This window comes from Accipiter gentilis, chromosome 2, assembly GCF_929443795.1.
Source record: "Accipiter gentilis chromosome 2, bAccGen1.1, whole genome shotgun sequence".
Taxonomy (NCBI): Eukaryota; Metazoa; Chordata; class Aves; order Accipitriformes; family Accipitridae; genus Astur; species Astur gentilis.
The window spans coordinates 17667951-17681760 of record NC_064881.1 but is presented as its reverse complement, the minus strand read 5'-3'; the positions used below and the strand labels follow the sequence as shown (position 1 = coordinate 17681760).

Below are 13810 nucleotides of genomic sequence, written 5' to 3'. Positions count from 1 at the left end.
TTGGTCATCTCTTCTTGTCATCTGTAAGTCTAAAAATTTATGAAAGGATAAACATACTGTGATGAGAATGGATTTTTTTCACTCTGCAAGTGCACCTTGCATAAGGAACAAATAATCTTCTACATATATCAAACAAGATAAATAGCTTTAGTAATGAACATATGTAAATTTATAATTTAAGAATGGGCTTCTTAAAGGTCCATCTAATGTTACTAGAAGCCATATGTGTTAGAATGTGCATTGTGCTCTGAAAGCAGAGGGACAAGAAAAGGAGTTTGAAAAGTTACACAATGTTTCAAGCGAACACTGGCTTTTGAAGGAAATTTTGAGAAATTAAGCACCCACTTTCCATAGACAGTCAGTGGCACTTTTATGCCCAATTTCCTCTGGAAATCCTATCTTTACATGCTACCTGTAATCCCAGAAAACCAGGGCTTAAGTTTCTCAGCCCCCCCGATACCAGGCTAAAGCGATACTTTATTTTGCAGCACGGGTCACCAGTGAAGCTCACAGTGCTGAGTAAGTTTTTGAAAACTGCCTTTAATGTGGGGAAAAAAGAATAAAGAACCAAAAATTAGATACAAAAACAAGAGGTCAAGATTTCTGATGCACACTCATTAAACAATAGTTAAAGAATTTGGTCCAGTGACTGCCTCATAACTATCTGTCTCTTGGTGTTTACAAATTGTCTATTACCCCAAGATTTCAACAACAAAATGAATTAGACAATTACCATATTATACAAGGAGACTATTTTGGCATATTTGCACTCCCTACCATTTTCAATGCAATAAAAAAGGTGAGGACTAGTTACAATAATGCGTGTGCATGCAACAGATTTTGTCCTGTAGGTTATTTTGTATTATAATGGATTAGCAGCTCCATGCAGCTGACAGATGACTTGCTTCATAGTAAAACCAAAACTCTGGGCGAATCTCACAGGAAGATGCAAGCTTGCAGCCGGGGCTGACAGCAGCACTGTCCTTGGCATGAGGCGGTTACGGCTTCTCTGGACTCCCGATGTCTGAACAAGCAGAAACTGAAATATTTTTGGCGCTTTTGCCTGGAGCAGGAATTACCCTAGCTAATAATGCTTTTCTGAATAAAACACATCCAAAAATATGAGATCCTGACAAGAATAGCAAATATACGATTCGTAACTCTTTCTTATGTAGAAGCATTAGGTCATCCTAGGCAAAAGAGTAAGCTTCTAAAGGGTAAAACTTTGTTTTCTGGTTTTGGGGATTCTTTTCCTTAAATCAAAAAGATTATAGTCCCACAGCTTCCAATAACTATGAAAGGGTATAAACTTCGAAGCACAAAGGCAAAATCGTTACTGAAGTGTTCATTATTACATGTCTTTGTCACAGTTCCAGGCAAACATTCTATAGGTAAGATTGGACCAGTAATTGATATGACTACATAAATATGTACATATTGAAAATCACATATATGCGCAGACATATATATCTGTGGATATATAAAAAATATTTATTTTCTTAGCAAAGTTAAAAGTCTGTGTAAAAACATTAAGAATACTGAAAAAGGTAGGAGCTCTAATTCCTCCTTTGGAGAAAAGTAACAAGTCCCCTAGATGTCCTATATAAAAAACACTCTCTGCAAGAGTACAGCTCATTTTGAATTCTCACTTATTTCATTATGGATTAATATATTTGTTGAAGATTTCATAAATAGATAATACGCAACAATTATGTTGTAAGGTTTGATTGCTACAGCATAACTATAAGCTGCTGTTGTACAAAAAATAAATTTTATTCAGACAGTGTATGTCCCGCTCAAATAGAATGCGTAGCTACTGCTACAAGTAGAACTATTTCAGAATATAGTTTTGTTTTAATGTGTTCACATACGAAACCTCATTTGGGGGCATTTTCTCTGAAAATTCTTTGGCCAAAAGAACAGCCAAATGCAGATACATTTTCCCTGGGCCCTCTAAATACTCAGTACAATTTCAAAATAAATCTATAACAATTACCGCTCCTAAGAACTGAAATGCTATACAAAACAATTCTGATAAAATACGGGAAATGGTAGCATAAAACATGAAACCCCCAAACCATGCTTCAACTTAAACCACAGACAGTTCCAGTTAAACATAACAATACTGCCTCACCCTCGCCTTCTGTAGATTTGCTAATATAGTGCTATACAAGAATATATACAACTCTGGAAACCTCTGAAATGCAGAGGCACAAGCATGTCAAATATCTGTTAGACAGAGTCTGAAATTCAGTCTAACTATGGGTGAAGATCAGACTTAGCCTTCTTCTCCTTCATTATAATGACAACTGAAAAAGGGCAAAACTTCATCTCATACGCTATATAGGTTCTCCTAAAGGAGTATGACAACGGACTGCTTAAGACATGGCTGAATTTACTGATTACAAGCACACGTTCATAGCAGCAGTCTGCCTGCAGCCATTAAACACAATTCGGAGATGAGTTTTCCATCTTTAAACCTCATTTATGTTATAACCTTGAAACAGTAATGTCATTATTCTGAGAAATTACGATGATGGCGGGAAAAAGGGATTATCAGTGCAAAGGGCCCCATATGAAGTGCATGCTCATTATCAAGCCTAGTTTATCCAGGCTTTTATTCCTTCCACAAGAACGCTTTCAGTATAGTGTACAAGTGAAGTCATTCTCTCTGAACAAGACATTGGTTTTCAAGCTGCTGGCTATACCTATCGTGTGGCTGAACAAGACACATCAAATGAATCTGATTCCAGTGTAAAATTCCCAAGGAAGATTCCTGTTCTGGTGTAAGGCCAGAGTGCACAGGTTCCAGAAATGCTTTTTGGAAGTCAATGCCAATAGAGAATACTTAGGGTATTTCTTTCTTTATCCTGAGTAAAGGGTTTGTTTATTTATCAAAGCCCCAGGCACATACTGCTATAGTGCAGTTAGATTTTGTCACATAGTCCCAGTATCCTGAAGTCCATTATTGGATTATTTTCCGGAGCAGTTCTCATTCTTCTCCAACAGGTGGTGGTGGCTGGCATAGCTTGTATAACCTGAGAATGACAAAAAACAAAGCAGTTGTTATTCTGAGAGCTTGGTCATTATTAAAATGGGTAAATGTAAGGAGCACAAACTAAATCTAAGTCTTCCTGCACTGCAAAACAAGAGGTACTAAATTCCGCTTAATAACATTGATATAAAACCATTAAAATCTTATTCATGAGCATGAATGTTTACATTGAAAGTGGTATCATTAAAACACACATCTATAAACAATCTTATAAAGATTTTCCAGTTTAGTCAGGTTTTAATATTTCTGCACTGAATACCCCATTTTGGAGAAAACTAAGTCTCCACTAACCCAATTACCAGTTGTTCCTCTGAATTTCTGAATAGGAAAAGCTGCTTGGTGAATGCAATTGCCTCCATTTTTGTTTTGTTTTGGCACAGTCAGACCTCACTCTAACAGTGCCCTATAAAACTGATGCTGTTTGAAGAACTTAAGACAGATGTCACACATGTGACACGCCAGCATGAAGATTTTAAACTCTCCCCCCGCCACCCCTTTTCTACATGTATGAAGTCAAGACCAGTAAGATTTGGTTCAAATGACTACCTCAGTAAAGATTGAAATAGCCACTCCTTCATTTATAAAGGCTTTTGAACTTCTATTAAACCCTTTTGTGTGGATTATTAACAAGTGTTTGAAACCACCCTAATGTTAGGACTACTGAAAATAAACTGCAATCATTCTGACCTCAGGCTTTCTGTAACTATGTCCAGCATACAGTATCTCCCCTGCAACCACAGTAATTAGAACCAGCAACAGACATGATCTCATTTGGAGATTACATATTTTCCTCAGGGAAAGTGTATCACTGAAGGAATAGCAAAGAGAAGAGACCAAGTGTGGCATTGGAAGGAGAAAAGGCATCAGAAGCCAAAAAATGAAGAGACAATGACACAGCGTGTGCATTAATACTTAACATTAAGACTCTCTGATATTGAAATACCAAAGCAATAGAAAGAGCAGGTTTGGCAGGTCTGGCTACAGGCAGGGTAGTGACTTGTCCAGTGGCTCGTGGGCTAAGGATATTTAAGATGCTCTGAGTATCTGAGTTTTCCAAGTATATTTTGCAAATTTGCCTGCTAAGCATCACATTAATTTATATGACTCCACTTTAACTAATCACAAATTTCAAAATCATACAACAAATCAACACAGAAAACAAAAATCTGTACATGTGGCTGGGCTCCACAAACAATTCAAGATCAATGGGCTGGTGCCTTCTTGGCATGATACTCTGATACTGAAATAACACAAGGCACAGTGTGTATGGCTGCCCCTGTGACTAATGAAAGCCTCTTCAACATCTAGGCACATCTTGTCAGAAAAAAAGCATCCTGTGACTATGCAAAAGCAGGGCAGGATAGCTGCTGTTCTCTGATTTCAGTTCCCTTAGGAGTTAAAACCCATGGGATGCTGACAACACACAATGATCACCGGCTAAATAACTTTTCTCTGAATCTCACCAGGAGTGGTTATCAAGCAGTATTGTTTCTGGATGGTAAAAACAGGGAGCATCAGTTCTGTCAGCCAAATAGCAATTGCAAACCTGCTTTCAAGCCTCCACCATAACATATTCCAAAGACCATTGGGCTCTTCCACACTGTCATCTGGCAGATTCAGAAATGTGATAATTTAAGGTCACATTGTACAAACACCAGTGTATTCATTAGGAGCCATATATAAGCCAACATGCATATATCTCATATTTGTATACCAATGAGAGAATAAGATGGCCTAATCTTTATGCAGACAAGTATGCAGAGAAAAATAAACAGGGGTTATTGGAGTTATTTGATTCTGCTGGTGTAATAAAGCAGTAATATTCAAAGCTGGCAAAAGACAGATAAAATTACTGTCAAAGTCTCATCTAAGTAATTGCAGTGGGGTTAGTTCTCGATGATGTTTTAGCAAAATCTAATTTCTATGGAACAATGTGCAGAAAAGCTCAGCCCCAAGTACCAGCATCTGTATATTCTTCAGCTTAAAATGGTAATCATTAAGATTACTTGTCTTCAGAGCAAGTGATGTAGGGGAATTCTGAAGCAAACTAACAAGGCTGGATAAATCCCTAAGGAGCTATAATTGCTGAAGACGGTATAGAGCAGAAACAGCCTGTTCTGGGTCAATACACATGGAACAACTATTTGAGATGGTACAAACAGATCAGCTGAGAAAAGACAGAAAACAGTGGCAGCTGCAGAGAGCTGGCAACGCTGTCAGGTGACGTTAAATGGAACCAAATGTAATGGTAAGGCAAAGAACTGAGAACCCAGAGTATCATTTACCTATACATCAAAAGTATCACTCCTGCCTATGACTATTCTGGCTTACCTGACTTACCTCTCTCATGTTACACCAAATGCCCCAAACACTGAGGTCCATGAGATATTCCTGTGACATTGCTGTTGCTGCTGACTGGCAAGCGTGCTGGATGCATCTGTCTATTCTATATTCTAGGAGTGCTCTCATAATTTTTCTTCAGTTTTTCATTGCTATGTTGTGGGAGTGTCACTGGAAAGAGGCAATCTTTTCTCAACTGATGCAAAGCCAAAAAATGTCTCGTGGCCAAGTTTTTCTTAAGAACTTAGATTTTTCCTTTATCACAAAAGCTGCGAATCTAGATCCATGCTATGTCATTTAGAGGTGGGAAAATTTTGGCTTGCAAGAATTTTTTGGCTGTCTCCAGATTATCTCATGAAGGAAGAGTCCATTTAAGGCCAGAACCATATAATTCAAAATATGAAAAGGCTTCTCACAGCTTTTACTGTAATAAAATGTTATTTTACTGCTTTAGGTTCCCACAATGCAAGACAGTTGGTCAGGCAGTTTTGGTCCTGGATTGCCTCTAACCTGATCACGACTGAGAGAAGGGACACCCTCATCTGCTGGTAAGAGCAATGACTTTATTGCTGACAGGTTTACTCTAGAATCAGTATTTTTGTTGGATCTTATTTAATCTCCTTGATGGGGCATGCAAGATACGCTCCATGAAATGCTGCTACTCAGCAACTGAAAGGCAGCTGCTGCTCAGATTTACTCATACCTTGTACACTTAAGGTACACTCCTTTTCTAGAATCAGATCGAGCACAGGCATGGAACAATATTTTGTGACTTGTTACAAGTAAATCATGAGCAGTAGCCTGACTCCCTACTGGGAGAAACTGGGACACCTGAGAAGAGGGGAGCAAATAGCTTAAGAAAAAGTTCCCAAGTATTAGCAGTCAGAACCCAGAGGACAGTCTTTCTGTGAGGCTATGGACAGCATATGTGTTCATACACAGTTACCTGTATCAGGTTTTACTAATTCCCTGTTTCCTTACTGAAATTTAAACACCACAGTGGGTCTGTTATGTATTCCACATATCTGTTTAGCTCATTCAATGTTGTAATTAGTCAACAAAAAATGTTGTTTTAAATAGGTAAAAACAGTTTAAATTAGAGCTGGATTAATAAAATGACTTTAAAATAAAATTAAGAACATTGTTGTTTGGTTATTTTCATTTATAAGTATTGTGCTTGTTAAGGAGCATTTCAGGTACCGGCAATCCATCACAGCATTAAAAAGCTGGATGCTTCAGAAAGAGACAAAGAAAGACTATGCCATCTCTAAAAGCAACTAGAACATGATTTTGCTTAGATACTGCAGTATAGTTTTTCATTAAAATGGGGTTATGCATTTAGTTAGGCATATTTCCCCAAAACCACTAAACATCACAAGTGGTGAAGGACTTACTCCAGTGTTTTCATAATTAACATGAACCTAGGTTTCATTTTTTCAAAAATGCACAGATTTTGAAGTGCTATATAGCCTAACTTCTGCAACTAATTACTTTAAGTAAAATTGTATGGCTAAGAATGTAATTGTATGTACATTAAAAGCCAAATCTCACCAGTTAGTGACTGTTTGCTGTTAGCTTTTGGGCAGCTAGGACAGAATTTGGCACAAACTAGACAAAATCATGGTCTAAGACACAAACTGTCAGTTACCTTGGCACAGACTGTGGCGTTCGATCCCTCACTCCTAAATTCTTGGCTGTGTTTTGTACTCTCGCACCCTGCGAAAGACAAACAATATTTTGCTTAATTTAGTCCAACACAAGTTAGAAAGTTTTCTGAGCTTTCCAGATGAACATAACTACTGAATATAATGAATTAATACATATACTCCATGTCCCAAAACAACTCTCCTCTTCTGAGGTGGGGAACAAGTTAAAGCAGTACATGAATTCTCAACTTAGAGAAATATGCAGAAAAGAGACAAAATCTTTCCATTTGTCATTAAATGCGTACATATATATCTTACTAACATAAAAGATTTCATAAAAAATTATCATTTAAGCTTTAAAATAATTCAAACACATGCTGTTTCAATTTGTTTCATTTTTGTCATCATTCTTTGTAGAAGGCATGGAAAACAAAGTTCTTTTCTGAAATGTCACTTATCTCCTTCTGAACAAACAAATATTACAGATTATTTCCTATGTATAGCCTTCTATTTAAATCTAGAAAAATGGCCTAAATTCAGGCACTGAATTAGGATTAGAAAAATGCAGGTCCTGATCTTCCTTTATAATCACAGAATCACCAAAAAAAAAAAAAAAAAAATCAGGTTGGAAGGGACTTCCCGAGTCCAACATGCCTGCTTAAAGCAGGGTCAAATAGAGAAGCTGGTCTCTCTGTACCTCAATTGATTGTTTGAAAAACAATAATGAAAATACTTTTGTCTCACTGACTCATCCAGTAAGGAAGAATTTTATAAAACATACACAATGTTCATATACCATAATAGTAAAAAAACCAGACTCTTCTGCAAACAAACTAGCTTAAACATATGAAAGAACATAGTAAAATTTGGTTTTAGATGATGAGGTCTAGCTTTAAAGTGCAGTTTTATTTATGTAAAGTAGTCATCATAAAGAAACCTATCTGTTAGATTTACAGTCTCTGTGTTTTCTAACATTTTAAAGGAGATGGAAACTACTTGTTCTGTCTATAATACATACACTGACTCTCCCTTTATTTCTCCTTCTGTACTATCTAAATTCAGGAGAAAATAACAAAGAACAAAAAATATTCTTAGAGTGAGATCTTAGACTGGTGTACGACATCAAAGATAATTTATGTTCCAAACAGAGCTGCAATGGCAGCGGTACATGATGTAAAAATGAGGTATAATCATTGATTTAATACATCAAGTAGGACTAGAACTTGCACTTGACTGAAGTCTGGTACCCAGGTAATTGAGAAATTACTAGTTCACTGTTACAGGCTCAAACAAAAGATGAAAAAGGCTGGCTGGTTACACACAGATAGGTTCTCAGAGTTTATGTAGATCAACACATGCAACAAAAAATACTGTGTCTTTACATTTCTTTTAGGAAAAAAAAAGTGGTAAAGATAGAGAAAATAACTAGAGTACCTAAAAAACTGAAGGCAGTATACAAAAGTGATTTTACTAGCTTTACATCTAGGTCAGTAAGCTTGTCTCCAACAATTGCAAAAGACATGACTGCAGACCATGACAAAGGTATTGTATGTCCTTTGCCAAAAAACCTTCCAGAATTCAATCATTAGTCACTCAATACTTCCTCTGTTCAGCAGTGAGTATGTATTTAATCAATTGCAGTGATTCTCTTCTCTTCTTTCCCATGTCATCTTGAACCCATGGATAACTTCACATCACTAACCTCCTTGTGGAAGATCATCAACATCTTGGGTACAGTCATAGCTTGTTGTGTCAAGAGCCACTATTTTAGTTTGGTTTGAATCTGCCAGTTTCATTTGATGCCTTTAGTTCTGCACTGGTGAGGACAATGGTCAGTCCCTAACTGTTATTTAGACCTCTGTCATATCCTCCTTCACCATGAAGCTGAACAATCCTAGATTATTTTGTCTGTCTGCCCTGTCTATAAACCATTGCCAACCATTGATCATTTTTTTCTGACCTTCTCTGAACCTTCTCCATTATGCTATATCCTTATGGAATGGATCAGAACATCAGAGAGTTCAAAATGAAGGGTCATGACAGCATGATTTCTACTTTGTCATCTATCCTTGCCTAAACCATTATAAATTCTGATTTGCTTTATTGATAGCTACTGAGAATTGAGCTGATGTTTTCTGCCATATCCTGAGGTCTTGAGTGTGAGATGTAATGGCAAGCTCACAGTCAATTATTTTGAACATGAACTTAGGGTTTGGTTTTTTCCCCATGTGCATCACTTAAGAGTTATCTACACTGATTTTCATCTGCCATTTTATTGGTCAATCATGAAGTCCTGTAAGATCCTTTTGTAATTCTTCATAGTTTCTTCTCATCTTTAATAAAAACTTTAAACGTGTTCAGAGGAGAATAGGGAGAATGATTAGGTAAGAAAGCACAACTGAAAAAAAGAAAGATCAGATGAACAAGTGATGGCTTATCAGGGAAATGATAATCAAATTTGGGACAGACTTTCTAGTAGGGCCTGTAGCAATAGGCGAAGGGGTAATGGTTTTAAACTAAAAGAAGGTAGATTCAGACTAGATATAAGAAAAAAAATTTTTTACAGTGACGGTGGTGAAACACTGGAACGGGTTGTCCAGAGAGGTCGTAGATGCCCCATCTCTGGAAACATTCAAAATACTAAAAGCCTGCTGCTAAAAAGGGAGTAAAATAAAAATAAATTTTTAAAAAAAGACTCAAATGAGGCACCAAGTAATACACCCTAATGAAAAGGTTAAGAAGACTCTGGAACAGACCACTTAGGAAGCATGGTGCAGGAGTCTCCACTACTGGAGGTTTAAGAACAGATATGACAAGTGTCTCATGAATTACATAAGGATAGCTGATCTGGTGTTGGTTACAAAGTTAGACAAGTGAGTCCAGACCTTCAGCACCTTCAGTGTCCTTTCCTCAGTGCTTTTCTAAAATTTTGTCATAATAAAGAAACCCCACCATGATAAATGCTGAGAATGGCATATGATTAACATAACTGAGAGCCAGAATATACACATACATGGGAAAACTATCTAAATTAATCACATATAGGTCCTGAACATCAGTGCTGTGACTACCTCTGAGAACAAAACCAGCCTATTTTTACTTGCATCACTCACTAGACAAATCAATTTTAGTACCCTGCTCACATAATAAATCAAATGTGTTGATTTAAAAAGGAGTCTAGCTTTATACAACCATGTAAAAGGAGAACAAATTAGACCTTACTTAAAACCACCAGATTCTTATTTCTTTTGAGGAAAAGCCCCCAAGAATTACTAGCAACTTGCTACATGACATCTCTTTGTCTCCACCGACCACCATTATACCATTTCTATTTCAATATACTGTTAATTTATACTTCTCCAATATTATTCTTAAAGCTACAGCAATGTAAATACCGATGCTGTTCATCTCATGTAGGCATAAGGAACAGTTGTGCTACATGGTTCCAGAATGCTTCCCTCTGTGTACCAGTAACTGCCAGAGCACTGGTGAAAGATGCCAGCAGCTCTGAGGAAACACCACCATCAATCTGGACTCTTATGTATGAACTAGTATTCTCATTGCCATGAGAAAAAAATGACAGGTTTATTTTCAAGCTACACACTAATTTAAGGATAGCAAGAACCAGTCACATAAAGAAAACAGATTCTCTTTATGCCTGCTCAAAGAACTCTAAATCAGTAGATTGAGAATTATTCAAAATGTAGTGCTGTTATTATACTCATGAAAAGGCATGGAAAAAGGATTACTCACTTAAAAGACAGCACAAATTTTCTCCTAGCCTCTTCTGTTTCTCAGCTTTTTAGCTACCTTTCTTCCTCAGAGCCCTGTCGTCCCCGCTACAGCTCCTTTCCTAGGCCTCTGTCCTCTCCATACTTTACTGCATCCTGAAGACACACTCCTGTCAGGATGTTTTACATAGTAGTTTGTGGGTACAGATGTTTACATGAATAAACATACATGAGTAAATAGTTACTAAAAGATAGTTGGGATGTTTTGTGAAAATTTTTATTTTAAAAATCAATCTAGACTGGATTAGCAGATGAAAAACAGAAATCATTTAACTAAAACCATCCCACAGACCCAAGTTCATACCAACACTCACAAGTTGGTCTCTTTTCTTTAGTTCTTGCAGAACAGGTGCTTGCAAATACCTAATTATAACTGACAGCGCAATTACTTTGTCAATTGTTCCAGCAACACAGTCAGGGCTATTATGAGTCTTGTTAAAGATGATCATGACTTCGTTCAATTTCAAAGAAAAAAAAACACTTCCTGAGATCATTCATTCAATCAGGTGCCTCCATTATTCAGTACTGGTGCCCCAAGCTGGAAGAGGTATCAGCTTTGACTAGAGGCAATTTCCCCTTGTGGAAAGCTGATACTGCTGGGAGCTAACACTGCTGGCTTCTATAGAATAACAGATGGAATAGAGGACCTTTCATTTGCACCTTCCTGTGGCTAATCTCTTTATTCCAGAAAAGATTCAGGGTATAAATGGGCTAACAAAGTTTTTGTTTGTTTGTTTGTTTTGCATTAAGCCACGTAGAAGACACATGTATTGCCCTTAACTAAATGTTCTGCATCAAACCCCAAGAAGCACTTTTTTTTTTCCCCTCCAAGTTTTATGGCCTGCATTATGCTCCTGACAGTTAAATCCTACAGATAATTTAAACATTAGATTCAGAACAGGTTTCTAGAAAATACCACAGTGCATTGTTGAAATTACTCCAAAACGTTTAGAATTTAATGGAGGGTTGTATTTCTACTACAGAACTCCAAGACTGATTTAAAATTACAACAAAAGATTATCTCTCTATCAAATGCTGTAGTGGTTTCCTGCAAGAGGAATAACGTGTGAAAAAAAGTCTGCCTTGATATACTAGCAGACTTTTTTGCAGTGTCTGTGGGTGGTATTGAGATATTGGTATCTTTAACAGCTATTGATCACCTGCTGTTTTACTTCAGAGAATGTAGCCTCACTGCAGGCCGCTTTCTACACCTCTATTTGAGCAAGTACAGTTACAGCTGCTCAAAATCATGCAAGTTACTTTCATTTTGTCTTTCATTTTCATTTAATAAACTGTGGAAGATCCACAAATTAATCAGCATTTTTGAAAACGGCCTAGAACTGTATATTGGAAATGTACCCTTTGACAGAATAAATCCTGCAAGCAGACATGCAAAACTCTACATCCACATTTTTTTGATTGCAAAACACCCAGATATGCCTTTTGTCTATAACTTCAGGAGCAGACATATCAACCCACACATGCAAGTTTATCCTTATACAGCAGTAGCTTTCATTTCAAGTCAAGTTAAAGCCGTAATTCCTGAGCAGAAACTTAATTTATGCACCGAATAAAGTGGAAATCCGATATGAAAAGGAATGAGACTAATTAGTCTGATGTATCCGTGTTAGGCAGCAGCACTAACATATAATTGATCAGACTCCATGGCTTAAGAATATCTACACAATTGCTTTAACAGGCTAATGGTTTGATCTAGCATATGTGCATTTTTGTCAAAAGCAAGTTAGAAGTAAAGTACAGTTGTTTAATCATTTTTGTAACTAAACTGTGATCACTGCACGGAATATGTAGCAAAATTATTGAAAATAATAAAATTAGATGCAAACTAAAAACCAGAAATTATGAATCTTGTCTTATCTGTGATTAATTGTTCCAATATTTAATTATCTTTTTTTCACTTCAAGATTGAGTGCATCCTGTGTCTTATTTATGCTTTTCACTTCAAGATTGAGTGCATCCTGTATCTTGTTTATGCTTTTGTCATAAGGTTGAAAGCTACCACAGGCTGGGATGGATATGTGTTCCATATGCACACAGAGTGATTAAACCCCCACTCAACCTTGCTTTGATCAACTGAATAGGTTGAGCTCTTTAATCTTCACTTCATAAGCCTTGTCTAACAACCTCTGGATCATTTGAGCTCCTCTGAACTCCTTCCAAGATTCCAAACATCATTTTGAAAGTATTTATCTGATAATAAGATATTCTAGGAAAAGTGGTACCAATACAGTAGAGTGTATCCCCCATTTTCAGTTGATATTGCCATTTAAGCCATTTTTTGTTATACCTTAGAACTAAGAGTTCATGTTGAAGTGGTTATTTATCCACAAGAGCCTCTATATCCTAATATTCTATTATGACCAAAGAGTGAAAAACACTATTTTGAAATAAGCACATTTGTTGTGGTTTAACCCCAGCTGGCAACTAAGCAAAAGCAGCAAAACATCGTCTTCGGGAATCTTGCCTGTAAAGTTAAGAACCACAGTGTTTATTTCTCCCTTCCCCTCCTACACTTCTCCTTCGTTCAGTACATGAGTAACTTTTTATTAACAAGAGTTAATAATCTTAAGTTATTTTTATGGGTAATATATATTTAAATAAAGACTTTCTTACTCAACAGACTATTTTGATGTAAGGTAATGTCACAACAGTTACTATACAAAAATCACCAAGTAAAATCATAACCCTGTAAAAATTATGACCCTTTTACACATACAAAGAAAGCAAGCATCAGGTTAAAAACAGCCTGTTGCATTATTTTAAAAAAAACCACCTTTCAGTCAACAATAAAGGAAGAGAATTAAAAAAAAACCAACAAAATACCCAAATTAAGAAAACTCACACAGACATTACACAACATTAAGATGGAGGTTAAAAAAATGCTTGGTCAAGTCATTCTTGTTTGATGATAACACGTCTTGTTAGGAAATATCAAGATGTTACCCACAGCGAGCATC

General features: G+C 36.6%; 1 protein-coding gene across 1 annotated transcript in view; it reads right to left on the bottom strand.

Moving 5' to 3' along the window:
* Positions 1–520: 520 nt before the first annotated feature.
* PREX2 (phosphatidylinositol-3,4,5-trisphosphate dependent Rac exchange factor 2) overlaps positions 521–13810 on the bottom strand; it is a 187157-nt gene continuing 173867 nt past the window's right edge. The window contains exons 40-41 of the mRNA XM_049825355.1: positions 7044–7111; positions 521–3038 (exon numbers count right to left, since the gene is read on the bottom strand). Coding sequence (XP_049681312.1) covers positions 2993–3038; positions 7044–7111 — 114 coding nt within the window. The 3' untranslated portion in view covers positions 521–2992. The remainder of the gene's footprint in view (positions 3039–7043; positions 7112–13810) is intronic.